This window comes from Callorhinchus milii, unplaced genomic scaffold (genome assembly GCF_018977255.1).
Source record: "Callorhinchus milii isolate IMCB2004 unplaced genomic scaffold, IMCB_Cmil_1.0 Scaffold13, whole genome shotgun sequence".
In the NCBI taxonomy this organism is placed as follows: domain Eukaryota; kingdom Metazoa; phylum Chordata; class Chondrichthyes; order Chimaeriformes; family Callorhinchidae; genus Callorhinchus; species Callorhinchus milii.
The window spans coordinates 17,482,492-17,498,730 of record NW_024704754.1 but is presented as its reverse complement, the minus strand read 5'-3'; the positions used below and the strand labels follow the sequence as shown (position 1 = coordinate 17,498,730).

The 16,239-nt window shown below is 46.2% G+C and overlaps 1 protein-coding gene across 1 annotated transcript in view; it reads left to right on the top strand.

Annotated features, from left to right (window-relative positions):
- Nucleotides 1-14,614, top strand: part of rad50 (RAD50 homolog, double strand break repair protein) — a 37,685-nt gene extending 23,071 nt beyond the window's left edge. The window contains exons 18-25 of the mRNA XM_007901978.2: nt 67-159; nt 441-554; nt 2,926-3,053; nt 4,192-4,416; nt 11,026-11,111; nt 11,322-11,464; nt 12,118-12,251; nt 14,122-14,614. Of these exons, the coding sequence (XP_007900169.1) occupies nt 67-159; nt 441-554; nt 2,926-3,053; nt 4,192-4,416; nt 11,026-11,111; nt 11,322-11,464; nt 12,118-12,251; nt 14,122-14,308 (1,110 nt within the window). The 3' untranslated portion in view covers nt 14,309-14,614. The remainder of the gene's footprint in view (nt 1-66; nt 160-440; nt 555-2,925; nt 3,054-4,191; nt 4,417-11,025; nt 11,112-11,321; nt 11,465-12,117; nt 12,252-14,121) is intronic.
- The last annotated feature ends 1,625 nt before the right edge of the window (nt 14,615-16,239 follow it).

The window sequence follows — 16,239 nt, the reverse complement described above, 5'->3', positions numbered from 1 at the left end:
GAATCCTTGGATCCGTTTGCTTTTCCTCATCAAACAATAACTCTCGGTGGGTCGTCTCTTCTGCAGATAAATGACGTGAAAGAAAAAGTCAAAAACATCGATTGGTTCGCCAAAGAAATTCAACGCTACATCCAGGAAAAAAAAGATGAATTCAAAGAGGTAGGAACCCGGGCCTTCGGTATTCCACCTAGTCTGAGCCTGTCAACACATTTTGGTCTTAAAACTTAAGACGGTTGGAATTCGAGCCAAATTCAAAGCCGGTTTCTTTTCAAGAACTTCCAAATGAAGTTGTAAGACCTAAACGCTTCCCAGCGCTAAGGCCCGGAAGGAATTTCGAAGCGCGCCGAAAACTCTTTGAACCGACGGTTGGGAAACCGAAACACGGACCCGTTCCCTTCATTGTGATTTTGTGGGCATTTTTTTTTTCATGTTAAAAATAGCAAAAGGAGTCCGAGCTTCAAGAAACGGTCACCCAACTAAACGAGGTGGAAAAGCAGCGAGAGAAGATTCAGAGGGACATCGAGGCTTTCCGGAAGGACATCGATACGCAGAAAGTAAGGAATGTCTGTTGGCCATGTTTGGTTCTCTGGTGCAAACACTATTTCAGTGAGCGAGTGACAAAAATGTATGGGAGAGGCTCCCTGGGGAGATGGTGGAATCACAAAGTGTCGATTCTTTCAAAAGCTAACTAGATTTCCTTTTAGGAAATAATACAGGAACGTATTTCTATATAATATTGAAATAATATATCGGGACACAGTATATAGTTTGGACGTGGCGTGTGCCAGCGATGGGGGAAGACGAACTGGATGGATCTCGGTCTTCTTTCGTCCAGCAAATTCTTATGTTCTAAGAGCTATCATACAGGGTTTTATGCAGGAGGCAAGAGGCTGTGCGGAGCCAGTCTCGATGCAATAAGCGACACTGTTGGAAGTGAAGCATCACAGTTGACGGCTGGTAACAACTGCTATATTTCTGGTGTTCTGGCCAACTAAATGGTTATTTCTGAGACGTTGTGAATGAAAAATCCAGTGACTGTAAAGCAGGGTGTCGAAGGGACTAAAAAGGAAATTTGTTGAGTTTGAAAACATTTGCAGGGCTACGGGGGGAAAGAGCAGGGAAGTGGGACTGATTGGGTAGCTCTTTCACAGAGCTGACACAGGTACCGTGGGCCGAATGGCCTCCTTCCGTGCGATTCTGTGATTAGGATTCTAAATCCAGAAAGATTGAGGAAGGGAAGATTGAGGAAAGCGATGATCTCCGTCTCATTAACGTCATAGGGAACAATGAGTTGCAGATGGGGCAATGAGCCGTTACTCAGAAGGCATGTAAAGGGGAAAATCCAGCGTCTCAATAGCCCCAAGTGGGTGTGAGCACCACCAAAACAGTCAAGGTTGCAATTGCCTATTTTAGCGAAAAGGTTGCCATGTAAGTGCTTTCAGTTGTCACCTACTCTAATCTTGTGAAATGTTCTGTTTTTAACAGAACTGTTTTTAACTATGATGTCCTTCCAATGCTTTGCTTCGGTTTTCCAAACCAACAGAAGTCATTTGAGGCATTTGCAAATGGTAAATTTGGGCTTTTTTTTTTTTTGGAGGGTGGTGGGTGGGGGGGGGGGGGGAGTTAATCTTTCTTTTAAAAACAAAAAGACCTAGAGATCTGACGAGCACATTAGCGCATTATCCAATAATAATAATATTAATCGTTGCTTACACGTCGGGTGGACATACCAAGGCTCTTCACACACACACACACACACACACACAAGATATCCCGTAAAGTGCAGTGACTGTGTGTTTCAGTGTGGGCAAAAATGCAATGATGCCTTTTGACAAACAGGAAAAATAAGTTAAAACAAAATTCAGCAAACGTCTACCTAAGTGACCCGAGAAAGCAATGCTTCCTCTTATCAAAATTCAGAAAATGTATTCATCCATTTCAGGATGTGTGTGTGTGTGTGCGCGTGCGCGCGCGCACCTCTGTTTGTGATAGCACCTTATCTCAGAGAAAATGGTAGTTATTTTTTAACCATTGCTGTAGTGGAAATTAAACTAGTGCTGAGCTTCACTTTCAGTAAGTGGATTGATGGGACTTTTGAAGATTCACTGTCTGTGTGACTGCACACAGCAGATTTCACTGATAAGGAAGAAGAGTTTCCTTATGACACTGTATGTTTTTTTTGATTACAAAAATACTGATTTGGCAGCACCAGAAGGCGACACAGTGTCTTTGCAACTGCCCTCCCACCCCAAAAAAAAAATCTTGAGCAAGTTTCGAACCATTCCTATTGATCCAGTGTAGAGGAAACCATCAGTACATGGGCGCTATGATCCAAACGATCCATGATCTCAATTGGAGAGTCACAGAAGTCTGTAGCGAAGATGTCAGCACTAGCTCTCAGAGCAAGATGTCCTTTCAGCTCCACTGCCTCATCTCCTTACCCTCTTCAGCTGGAGAAGGAGAATGAATGCTCTACGTTCACAGAGAAACTCCATCCTCTTCTCCTCGATCCCTCCATCTCCTCGCCCCCTCCTTCCCCGTCTTTCTTTTCCTCTTCCGGTCACCTACCCCCCACCTATAATTGACTGTGAACTTAAGAGTGGATCGAGGTGACGCAAATTCATTTCATCCCTTGTGATTGACCCAGACACCCCTTTGACTCTCACTCCCCCTGTAGTAGCTCTACATATATAAATTGTTCACTCGATTCACGAACTGTTTGCGGGGTTTGGCCCACAAAATACACAGCCAATTCACTTTGCAGCGTATCCTATGAAGCGCTTTGAGACGTCTCGAAGACGTGATAAGGCACTGTGTCAAATGCCAGGATTATTATTATTATTATTATTCAGACACTGCGAGGAAGCGACCGTCAGCGAAAGGTGCTTGGGTCCAGGTGTAGATTTAGTTCTTTTCTCTTTCAAGCTTGAGGAGAGGTGGTTGCAGGATAATCTGACCTTGCGGAAACGAGTGGAAGAGCTGAGAGGTGTGGAGGCCAAAAGGCAGGATCTACTGCAGCAGATTGGAGAGATGCAAGTGATGCAACTGAAAAAGTAAGAACCATGTGAAGCTAAGGTTGTTCCCAAGTCTTGTTTCCCATATCGACCTGTCCGCTCTCTCCGCTCAGCAGGCTCCGTCCTGCTCCACATTCCCCCCCCCCAGCACCACAGTCCAGCCCGCCCCACCACCCTCTCTGCCCTCACCCTTTGGAACTCAAACCCGCAGCCCCTTCACCTCTCTTGTCTCCCTTTCCTCCTTCAAGACCCTCCTCTTCAACCGAGCCAGTCGCCCTCCAACAATCAGTCACCCTCCTACCCCTAACCCTCCACCCGCTCCCTGATCCCAACCCCCAGCTCGGGTCCCAATCCCTGACTGTCCAGCCCCTCGGGACGTCCTCCCGACGTGAAAGGCGGGCTGCTGTTTCCAGCCTCTGTGGTTCTGTCTCCTCTCTCTGGGAATTGAATCACTCGCATTGATTTACTGAAGTCCAAATGCTGCGATTCAGATGACAAGCCGTCGATATTCGTTTCCAAATCTGAATGAACCTTGCCACCTCAATATTGCCCTAAGTGTGTTGAGTCAGACCCTGCCAAGGATTCTCATCGGTCTCGATTTCCTGTTGAATGCGCACGGTTACCCGCGGTTTCAATAATGCAGATAATCTGATACCCAATGAATGATTCTATCTTAAAATAAGAAGCGGAGAGCGATTCCCAGGCAGGGTAAAACGTTACTTAAACGGTTTCTTACACCACACGCCTCTGTTTACCCAGCAGTAAGCAGGAGACTGGTCGGTGGATCGCTTTTCCGGGGGTAATAATCCCTTCAGACATAAATAATTTAATAATAATAATAATTTGGTTACTCAATCCATGACTGTTTGTGGGTCGTTGCTGTACGCAACTGGCTGCCATCTTTCGCCATCTTTTGCCCAGTATACTTTACAGTATATTCTGTGAAGCACTTTTGAGACGTCTCAATGACGTGATAAGGCGTTATATCATATGCAAGGATTATTTATGATTATTATAAATGCAAGTTGTTGTTTTACTTTGGTGTCATTGATGAATTCCTAGTTATAATATTGGTGTTTTTTTTTCCTTTTTTTGTCTCTCTCGCTCTCTCTCTCACTCTCTCATTCTCTTTCTCTCTCTCTTTATCTCCCTCTCTCGCTCTCTCTCTGGCAACCAGTGAACGTAGACAGTTGGACGAGAAACTGGAACAGCTGAAGGACAATCGCAGCCTGGCTCACGGACGCCAGAAAGGATTCGAGGAGGAGATTCTTCGGTTCAGGAAGGAGCTGAAAGAGCAGCAGTACAAAGACGCCGAGGAGAAGTTCAGAGAAATGATGATCACCATTAGAACAACCGAACTGGCCAACAGAGACCTTGATATTTATTACAAAGCACTGGATCAGTGAGTAGCAAAGAATGCATTGATCCGCTCTGACCAGCTTGTGTTATAACGTGGAGTCCTGTAGCGTTAGCGGTTAGAGCACTCGCCTCGCGAGTGACAGGACCCCGGTTCGATTCCCGGGCAGAGCGAAACCTTAGCCAAGTTTCCTTACTCCACACGCCTCTGTTTACCAAGCAGTAAGTGGGAACCCGCTTGTTAGTCAAATGGTGGCTCGCTTTTCGGGGGATAATAAACCCTTTAAAAAACAAGTAATAATAATAATTTGGTCACTTCAATCCACGACTGTTTGTGGGGACGTTGCTGTGCGCAATCGCGGGTCTCACCCACAAAATACACAGTCACTTCTCTTTACAGTACATTCTGTGAGGCGCTTAGAGACGTCTCACCGATGTGATAAGGCGCTGCATTAAATGCAAGGATTATTATAACGAGATGCAGGTCTGACAAGTGCTGGTCATGTGTGTTTTGCGTGTGTTGTGTGTGTTGCGTGTGTGAAGGAAATGCTGTGTCACCATTATTGCTTGTTTCAATGCATGTTGTTTTGCTGCATATTACTCATAATTAAGGGAATCGCGGGGGTGGGGTGTGGGTAAGTATTGCCACACTATGACCCAGTAAAGCGCCTTGGGACGTCCTCCTGACGTGAAAGGCGCTCTATAAGTGGAATCTTGTTGTTGTTGTTGTTGTAAAGATCCGTAATGGGATGCTTTCAGTTCGATGGCTCGTTCCAAGGTTATCGGTGTGATGATGTGATACAGCGCGTTTTCCAAAGTCCCCACGTTTGATATTGCGCTGTCGAGACATCTCCAAGCACTTCACGGGTTTCGCTATAAAGCGCAGTGATGAGAACTGTAGGCGAACGCAGCGGGCTATTTGGGCGCAGCGAGGTCCCACAAACAGCCGTAACACAGCACAGCAGACGATGATTTTGATGGCCGGAATTATCTTCGCGAGTAGCAATAATAATAACACTTTCACTTGATACAGCGCCTCATTACGTTGCTGAGACGTCTCAAAGCGCTTCACGGGATATACCGTAAAGTAAATTGACTTTATATTTTGTGGGCGAATCGAAATAGTAACGAAATAGCCTCCTAAATGACTATCCCGTGGTCTGTTATATATGACACAGGTTTTTTTATTACTGTGGACTTCGGTTTATTTCAGACCCATGTTGAGATTTAGCTTCGACTTTTAAGTGCAAATGCTTTAATTTCTATGACTCTCGAGACACTCATCACTGATAATTGAGTGTGTTTGTCCCAAATGAGACGAATTTCAGGACACCAACCATTAATCTCCACTGGGGGAAACACGACCAGTAAGAGGGGTATTAAAGTGCCCGCTCAGTACTAGTTCTCATTAAAATTAATTAGTGGTTAAATAAAACATTCAGAAACAACATTTCAGATGCTGCCGTCCTAACCTGTTAGCTGAAGCTGCAACCTTTTTAGACGTAAAAGGTTTTCCATTTCATCTCGTAAATTCACCAAATTTAAGTTCAGTTAGTGGTGCATTAAAGCAAACCTCCGATGCCATGAGCCTCCTAGGATTCTCCCTTACATTTGCTCTAATAATAATAATAATCCTTACATTTGATATAGTGACTTACCACATCGTTGAGACGCTCAAAGCACTTCACAGGGTAAACTGTAAAGTGCATTTACTGTGTATTTTGTGGGCGAAACACGGCAGCCAATTGTGCCCAGTGGGGTTCCACAAACAGTCATGACCAAATAATTATATTTTTCAAGGGGTATTACCCACAGAAATCAACCGGTCAATCAACTAACTGGGTTCCTAGTTACTGCTAGTTTAACAGAGGTTTGTGGAGTGAGGTAACTTGCCTAAGGTTTCGCCCCCATCCCGGGAATCGACCCCAGAGCGCACCCAAGCTCAGAGCGGTGAATGAAGGAAGGGAAAATACCGCTAAAAATGTCAAAAGCCACGAATATATTCAAGTCATTAGAACAGTTACAGAGAGGGGAACTGGATAAAATCCCAAGATTTGGACACCTAGCACCGAGTAAAGTTTGGCCACTCTGGGACATTTCTCCCCAAAGAACGAAGGAGGCTTGAGCCTGTGTTTAAAATTTATGAAAAGGATTTTCCTTCCATGTCCGAAATTCAAGGATAGTGGGTCTGAGAATGAAAATAAGGTCATCGAAAGGACGTAGGTAGCTGGACATCGCACTCAGAAACACACTGAAAAATCCCACCATCGATTGGGTCATGTCATCTTTTTTTTGGCGTCCAATTTCGGACCAATCCGTGAGATGGATGAAGTCAAGGGACAGGAAATGGCAAATGCTACGAATGTAAATTCTCAGAGAAGTGATGAATATCACTGATGGTTAATCTTCTGTCAGGATCAGCTTTTGAGCAACAGTCACATGTTGCCTGGCGGCTAGAACAAGTGTCACATTCACCAGCGGCACGTAGTGTAGGAAAGTTCAAGGTGGGTTTTCACAAAGTTTTGTTTCACGTATGTCAGGCATGTAACGGGGAGGGTGGTCCTAGCTGGACAGGCAGCGGGAAAGCCTGCCAGCCAGCGCTCTCAGTGGCAAGCTTAGCTGGTTAGACTCCCACGGTGACCCCAACGAGCGCACAGCACACTCTGGGCTCCCCCAAGCCTTGGCTCTCGCCAACCTGCGCCTAATACTTGCGGGAATTCGGTATAAGCAGGAGGCGTCCCTCCAGGGAACGAGAGAGAGAGGGAGAGAGAGAGAGAAATAGAGCGCATTCCTTTCCAACAATCTACCTCTGGGATTTCCGTGTGCAGGTGGGATGGGTGGAAATCTCAGTTTGGTTTAGAGACTCGTAGGCAACAGTGATGGGTTTCCGCATGTGTCAGACACCCGGCTGAACCCCCCCCCCACCCCAAAAAAATTCTGTTTCATTTACCAAAGCTGAATTGGTTTGAGAAATGTGTCAGGCAGTCTTTCGGAGAAGTATCGTTTGTTTGCTGAGGCACGATTCTCATTTTTTTAATGGAAGTTGGATGGTGAACCAGATAGCGAGTTAACACACTTTACTCTTACTGCAGTGTTCAAATCCATTGGGAACCATATGCTGAAATTCTCTCTTTCTCTCTCTCTCTCCCTCCCAACATCTCAAAGCTCTTCACAGGGTTTTACTGTAAGCGTAGTCGCTGTGTATTTTGCAGAGAGTTTGCGCACAGCGACGTCCCACAAAAAGCCGGGAAGCGAATGACCGATTCTATCTGGACTGTTGGGCAAAACACTGAGAAACGCCTTTCTCTTTTCCAATAGCACCATTTTATCCTTAACCTAAACAGACGCAGAACAGGACCTCGGTTTGAATACCTCATTGCCCTCCCACCCCACCATCAAAGCTCTGCATTGGAGTGACAAGCTGTGGAACCCGGTTGCTAGTCTATTGGCGGATCGCTTTTCCTTGGGTAATAAGCCCTTCGAAATATTTTTTTTCAAAAATAATAATATGATCACTCAATCCACGGCTGTTCGTGGGGACCCTGCTGTGCGCGATCGGCTGCCTCATTTCGCCAACAAAATGTACAGTCAATCCACTGTACAGCGTATCCTGTGAAGGGCTTTGAGACGTCTCGAAGACGTGATAAGGCGCTGTATCAAATGCAAGAATTATTATTATTATTAGACTGAGCTCAAGGTCCCCGATGTGGTGGCTCGAACTTCCCAACATACTAATCCAGAGGTAAGTAAGAGTGCTAGCAACTGAGCCTGTTGGTATCCAGAGTGTTACAGAACAGCTAGTGTGGCTATGTTTGGGTGATGTGTCGATCTGAGGTTTTGGCGGAGGTGCTAAGGTTTATTGCTGAGATCGAGGAGATTTCCTGTTAGCTTGATTGTGCTTATCTTGACTCGGGAGCACTTGACACTGACATGACAAAGTATTTTATTTTCCACCAATGTTAGCATTTTGTGAAGACTGAGAAAATTCCAGCATCTTGACCTCATTTCACCTCTAACCCCATGAGAATGATTCTTTTTAATGTACTTCCTTTTTGTTGAGTCAGGTCTCTTGTGTCAGGAGAGACAAAAAGTCTTAGATAGCAAACCTCACATAAGTCGTATCAGTTTGGGACCCTACGCTTAGTACGACTTATGCATGAGTTATGAGTTAATAATAATAATAATCGTTGCATTTGATACAGCGCCTTATCACATCTTCGAGACGTCTCAAAGTGCTTCACAGAATACAGTGTAAAGTGAATTGATTGTATATTTTGTGGGCGAAAGACGGAAGCCAATTACACACATCGGTGTCTCAGAAACAGTCATAGATTGAGTGACCAAACTATTATTTTTTAAGGTCAAACTTGGATAGGATATAAATTCTTGAACCGGACTTGGGCAGATGTACGATTTAGGGCAATTATACAGATCGGACTTTTTGCGAGTTTTACTGTATAAGTTGACAGAAATCCGGCACTTTTATTTCAGAGATAATTTCCTGAACCTGAAAACTTTGGCTAATGCGGTGCAATAAAAAATTACGTTTGTATTGCGCCTTCCACATCGGGAGGACGCCCCAAGGTGCTGGGTGGTTGACAAGGAGGTCTTCAGACATGCCTTGAAGGAGGCAAGAGATGCAGCGAGGTGAAGGGAATGTGGGATGGAGGTCCAAAGGGTGGGGGCAGAGAGGCTGAAGGCTTGAGAGTCTTGAGAGAAGGCGGCTTGAGAGCAGGCCTTAGTGAGATGTGACACATTTTAAATGGGATTGAGAGAAAAAAAAGTAAACCAAACACAATATTTTAGGCTGCAGCGAACAGAGCAGGAGAGCAAGGTTTTATGGTTGCAGACGGGGGCAATTTTTAGGACAGAACAGGCAACCGGGAGCTCGGTTCAATGGGGGTTAGAAAGTGCCTTACGGCATCTTCTTAGGAAAGGACAAACAAACTGACCTTTTTAACTTGCACAAGTCAGATTTGCCGAGCACACAGTCGAACTCTGGAAAAGTTGTCTGACTCATTTCTCTCAGCTCTCTGAAGAGAAGAAGCATCGATTAGCATCTTTTGAAAATCAGATAAATATTATGTCTAAGACGATGCGTTATAATAATCAGCAGTTTTGAGTCATATCGCAACCAAACGTTTACCAAAAAAGATGCAGGAAATGTTAAAGTTTTGTAATAACCCCAATGGGTCGATTTATAGTGAGTTTGCACCTTATTCAGGAGGCCAAAGAGCACTGTCCAGTGAGCTTCAGAAATCCTATAACCACCTTAAGTCCATCTAAATTTTATCCGCTCCCTCCTTCCGGGGCTCCAGTGGATTACACAAGCGCAGTGTAGATTATCGATTAAATCGGATTTTATACGACGTATACAAACTTGCAGCTCCGATTTTGCGGGAGTCGCGTCAGTCACGGTCCCGACTGACACGACTGGACGTGAGCTTCACTGTACGTGACAGAGATCTTCCCAGCCTCTCCCGCTTTGTGTGTGTTTGTTCTTTTTTTGGATCGCCTTAAGTCGATGCCCTCCAGTCAGCGACTTAACCAGTCAGCGAGGTTGACTCCTTCATTGCTTGCATCATCGGAAAGCCGTTCTCATTTTCGAACGCCCACTTTCTCATCTTGGGGGCCACGCTTCGGAAGGGGGCGGTTTGCGCGGAAAAATAAAATGCAGCGGCCAATCGAGATTTTCTTCAACCACATCCACCACCCCCCCCACCCCCCCCACCCCCCCTCGTTACTTAGTGTTCGGTGGTCCCGCTCGCGCTTGCCGTGCAATTGTCGCGTTCGACCCTCGTGCTAAACCCAACGCAGTTGAGTGCGGTTCTCTCACCACACTGCCCGCCCACCGCACCGCACCGCCACAAGAGGGCGATCTCCTCAACCTTGCCTTCCTCGGTGTTGGCTAACAAGTACAACACGACCCAATGCAACAGGAACGTAACGAGCCTTCAACTGAGGAAGGAAAACCTCTTTCGACCCTCTCCCGCCATCCCCCCCCGGCACAACCCTCCAACTTGGAATGCCAGCGTCTGGCACGAATCCCCTGAGGAACCATCCTGCGGAATTTCCCCCCCAACTCTTTCCCTTCCCAGAGGTTAAAGGGAGCAAATTTCCAAAGACACCCACCGTAGATATTCCTTTAACTCTATCATTATTGAGTTTGGAACGACCGCTTTATTGACACGCTATTTCCGTGACCCTTTGGTTCGAGGGCACCCATAGCGTTCAGTCCTTTTCTCCGCGGTGTTTAATCATTTCTGTCCGCCTTCGCGACTCTCTTAAGGCTCTGTTCACAAACACTCATGTACGTTAACCGTGAAGCTTACAAAGCACTTCACAGAATATAAATGAATAATGATAATCCTCGCATTCGATACAGCGCCTTATCACGTCTTCGAGACATCTCAAAGCCCTTCACGGGACACACTGTAGAGTGAACCGATTGTATATTTTGCGGGCGAAACGTGGCAGCCAATTGCGCACAGCAGTGTCCCCCCATAAACAGTCGTGGATTGTAGTAAATTATTGCAACCTTTTTTTCGAAGGGTTTATTACCCCATTACCCCCCCCCACCCCCTCGCACCACCCGCCCTGAAAATCACGATCACTGAGCAATTAATAAGTGGTTTGATTGCATTTTATTTTTCAGGGCAATAATGAAATTTCACAGCATGAAGATGCAGGAGATCAACAAAATTATCCGTGACCTGTGGAGGAGCACATACAGGGGCCAAGGTACTGACTGAAATGTCCCAGGTTGAAGAGGTGTAGCGACTGAGGCTGGGCGGGACGGGGCGGGACAGGGGAGGGGGTGGGGAACATTGGGGGCAACTAGTCAATGTCAGCTGAGTGGAGGGGAGCAAGAGTCTGGGCATGTGTGGTCCTAACCGTTGGAGAGGTAACTAATGGTTGTCAGTCACGAAGGGCTTGTGTTCTCTCCGCTAGACATTGAATACATTGAGATACGTTCTGATGCCGACGAGAACGTGACGGCTGGGGACAAGCGGAGAAATTACAATTACCGGGTGGTGATGGTGAAAGGCGACACGCCACTCGACATGAGGGGGAGATACAGCGCGGGGCAGAAGGTGCGTGATACAGCGCTTCCTGTTGTGGTCACACAGCGAGTAGTGTGGGTCATGACATGGGCATCCTTGACAGGTTCGCCGCCTGTCTGCAGTCAGTTGGGACAAAGGCAGGATTTCTTGGATTTGGCCAACACTGTTCAGTTTGCTTGAAATTCAAATAGTCAAAAAAGCCAAGGTGCTCTGTGCGTGCGTGTGTGTGTGTGTGTGTGTTTGTGCGTGCTCGTGTGTGTGTGTGTGTTTATGTGCGTGTGTGTGTGCATGTGCATGTTTCATTCTCTCACAGACATTCTCTCACACCCTTTCTAACTTGTCCATCTCTCTCCCCTGTGTGTTCGTGCATGTCTGTGGTATTTGTGTGTCTCTATCTCTATATCTGGGGGTAATAATCCCTCCCCAAAAATGTGGTCGCTCAATCAACGACTGTTTGTGGGACGCTGCTGTGCACGACTGTATGCCGTGCTTCGCCCACAAAATACACAGTCGACTCACTTGACAGTGTATCCTGTGAAGCGCTTTGAGACGTCTCAACGACATGATAAGGCGCTATGAGAAATGCAAGCATTATTATTATTGATTGCCTACTTACCTGAATCGGATCTCTCCACTGTCTCCTGGATTTGAAAGCCATGTTTGTTTGCCACCGTAACCTTTAGGTCCTGGCTTCCCTCATAATCCGCCTGGCTCTCGCTGAGACTTTTTGTCTGAACTGCGGAATACTGGCTTTGGACGAACCAACCACCAACTTAGACCGGGAGAACATTGAATCATTGGCTCATGCCCTGGTGGAGTAAGTGTCTAAAAATCAGTATGAATTTTCCTCGAAGAATATTTTGACTGACCGGCAGATTATTTTTGTTTGTCCAGTCGGTCTCATGGCGTGGCAACTGTTTCATTTAATATCGAGCTTCATTGCGTTAAAAATACCAAAGGCTGTGCTGATCCAGAAAGGTCTTAACTCGTAACATATCATTGCTGATTTTTGCCGATTAAGCATTTCCAGAATACTCTATAATCTCTGTATTGCGTAAGTTATGGTCTGATGCTCGAAAGTAGCATCAGCAGCAATTTTCACTAAGTGAGCATCTTGCAGGCAAGAGACCGTTTCAAAGTAAAACAACAACAACTTGCGTTTATACAGTGCCATTTAGGCAGGGTAGAGTCCCAGAGTGTTTGACAGTGGCGGAGCCAGACTCCCGAGGTGGGGGAATTGTGGGGGGACACGTTTATAGGGCTATGGGGATAGAGCGGGGAATTGGGATTGATTCGGAAGCTCTTTTCAAAGAGCCAGCACAAGGCACGATGGGCCGGATGGCCTCCTTCTGTGCCGTATAATTCTATGATTCTATGAATGGGGGAGGTGACCTATTAACTGTGATGTGAACCTATTAACTATTGACCTAGTTTAACCGGGTTGCAACACAGTTCAAACACAGAATCCTAGGAGCTAGGATACAGGCTATTCAGCCCATTCAGCCTGTGTTAATGCTCGCTCCTCCATGATGTAGAGATAAGTACTCTAATCCCAATGTCCTTCTCTCTCCGCGCCCCCCCCCCCCCCCCCACCCCCGTGCCCTTTTCCAATTGTTCCTTTGCGCGTGTTTATTCCTGGTTCCTTTTTGAACGGTGTCAAAGAGTCTCAGCTTTTGACAACCGCTCGTGGGGACGGCATTTTCAATGTTCCAATAAACCTCGGCCCGACAGAAGTAGCCTCCGAAAGGCTGTCGGCCGTGTGCGTGTGTGTGTGTGTCCTCTCCTCCGGCCTGAACTCGGTCCTCAACCTAATCATTGTAGCTCAGTGGTTAGAGCACTCGCTTTGCGAGCGAGAGACCTGAGTTCAATTCCAGGCAGAGGGCGAAACCTTGGGCAAGTTTCCTTACTCCACACAGAGCCTAATAATAATCCCTCCAAAACCAAAAACAATAATAAATTGGTCATTTTCAATCTGCGACTATTTGTGGGACATTGCTGTGCGCAATTGGCTGCCGCGTTCGCCCACAAATATACAGTCAATTCACTTTACAGTGTGTCCTGTGAAGCGCTTTGGGTCGTCCCCCCGACGTGAAAAGCGCTATATCAAATGCAAGGATTATTATTATTATTATAATTTGTTCTTCAGCCATTGTCATGGCCATCGCGGTTCCTATACCTGCCACCAGGTCGCAGGAGAGACACTGAACAACAGATAACCCTTCAGACTGAGTTCTGCTATGAATTGTCCCAGTGAAATTAATGCGCTCAAATTAATATTGGAGCTTATTGTATCAGAAGATCAAGTCTTATGTGTGTATATATATATAATAACTATATATCTATGAATATATATTACATAAACATCTCACTCCCTCTTGCCTTGTTCCAAGGCCTGTCTCAACACCCTCCTCTTCGACCGCACCTTGGGTCACCCAACTATCCCCCCACCCCCCCCCCCGCCCTCCACCCCCTTCCTGATCCCAACCCCCAGCTCGGGTCCAAATCCCTGACCGGTCCAGCGGCCAGCGGCTTGGGACATCCTCCCAACGTGAAAGTCAGGCGCTGTGTTTAATGTCATTTGTTGCTGTTGTTGTTGCTGTTGGATTAATTGGGTCGAACGGCCTGTTTCAGTGCTGCGACGCTCTGCGTCAACTCTTGTGTAAAATTGTCCCTCCCGTTTAACCCAGGATAATCAAGAGTCGATCGAACCAGAGAAACTTCCAGCTTGTGGTCATCACCCACGACGAGGACTTTGTGGAGCTGCTGAGCCGGTCGCAGTACGTCGAACACTTTTATCGGGTCAAAAAGAACATTGAGCAGTGCTCGGAGATCATCAGGTGCAGTGTCACCTCTCTCAACGCCCACGTTCAGTGATTGCGTGGGCCCCTGCTTGTGTGTCTCTTACACATACACACCATCACCACCTTTATCTCCAAATTATCTTCCAGTCATAGCTCCCGTGTGAAAGACACACTTTGCGTCGAAGTTTTGGGGTTGTTTTTTTTTTACAGAGTCAACTGATTTGATTCCGATTTTGGTTGTCGACGTTGGGTTCATCAGCATCTCGGTAAACATGTTACATGGTTAGCTATCTGTCGATCCATCGATCTGCTATTCAGCAGTGATTCATAACACCCTTATCGTGCCAGTGTTGCATCTGCAGGAAAGTAGCGCAGGAGTGAACTTGGTATAACCACATTGCTGAGAGAAGTGTAGGTTATACGGTGAAGACGTTCCACCACTAGGACGTCTCCCCTCTCCCACCCAGCCCACCCCCCCCACCCCCACTCACTCCCGTGCCTCCACGAGGTGCGGAAGGGATGGGGGCAAAGGAACTTCACCCCAGACTGCGACCCATCCAGATTTTCCCAGCATTTGGTAATGATTTATTCCTTCTCAGCTACAGGCACCTTCCCGTCTTCGAAGCTCTTGAGCTCAAAGACAAAGTGAGTAAGTCAGTCGCGGTTCGGAGGCAAATTCATTGCCTTCCCTTCGTGAATGGCAAGAGCCAAATCCCATTGCTTCGCAAGAGCTGATTTCGAGCAGTAGGAAACAGAAAGAATTTACAGCACTATACCCGAGTGAGACAGACTGTTGTACGATTTATATTGAAGTTCGGTGTTGTCACAGTGAGCGTTTTGACTTCCTCAGTCAGTTGTCGTTGAATGAAATGCTTTAAGGACCGACTTTGCTTTTGGGGGTTGGGTTTCCCGAGCCTCAAAAATGCAACCGTTACGATCCTCATTCACCAATAAAGTTTTTCAGTTGTATTTGTGTGGGGGGGGGTGGGGAGAATGGAGAATAAAAATATGAAATTCTAATAAAAAAAATTGGGAGATTTTCCTAAAAGTAACAGTTGAAGTGTGTTTGGTCAATTTGGACACCTCAAAGCCACATATTTCTGGTACGACATATCGAACTCTACAAATAGCGACTTGTTAATGAATTCATTAATGTTCAATTATATTATTATTACTACTACTAATAATAATTGTGTTTGGTGCAGCATCTTTCTTTGCCGTCTTTATTTTGATCGTTTCACAGTTATTACTCCAAAACCACAAAGGACTTTTGACACCGTGAAGGATCCAGCACAGAGTTTTAAAGTATTGATAAGCAGAGGGGAAAAAAGTCCACGTTTTCATATAGAAAGATTTTAAATGAGTTTAAACCTCACAAGGGTTTCCCCTGTTCACCTCCTGCCCGCACTCAGATATCATGCAAGTGTCTTATATTGTATTCCTGGTGTCAAATTAGATAGATTTCCGTTGGGAAATAATATCTCAGTGTATAGTTCGGGACTCGACATGGTCAAGCAACTGCCAGGATGGTGGAAGGTGAACTGCATAGACCTTGGTCTTCTTTCGTCCAGGAAATTCTTATGCTCTTAACATCATCAATTCTTTACAACAAGTAATTGTAATTATTATCATCCAAATTCCCCTCCAGAGAATATTCGGGTTGACCAGCTGAACTCGACTGATTCAAGAACGGAAGTGGCTGGGAACGCTCAGCAGGTCAGGGCAGCATCTATGGAGGAAGGAAGTTGAGTCGACGTTTCGGGTCCACGACCCTTCGTCAGAACTGGGGCGTGTTGGGAGGGAGAGGCTTTTAAGGGCCAACAGAGAGGTGGGGGAGGCAGGGCAAGGAAGACAGAAAATGGGGTAGAGGAGAGGGGATGATGGGTTAAAGAGCTGTTAATCCTGCAGAACAAAGGGGGAAAAGATTGCATCAAAATAGGTCGACCATAGAGAGACCATAGTGTGTCTGGGACCGAGCTGATGGTCAATATTGAAATAGAAATC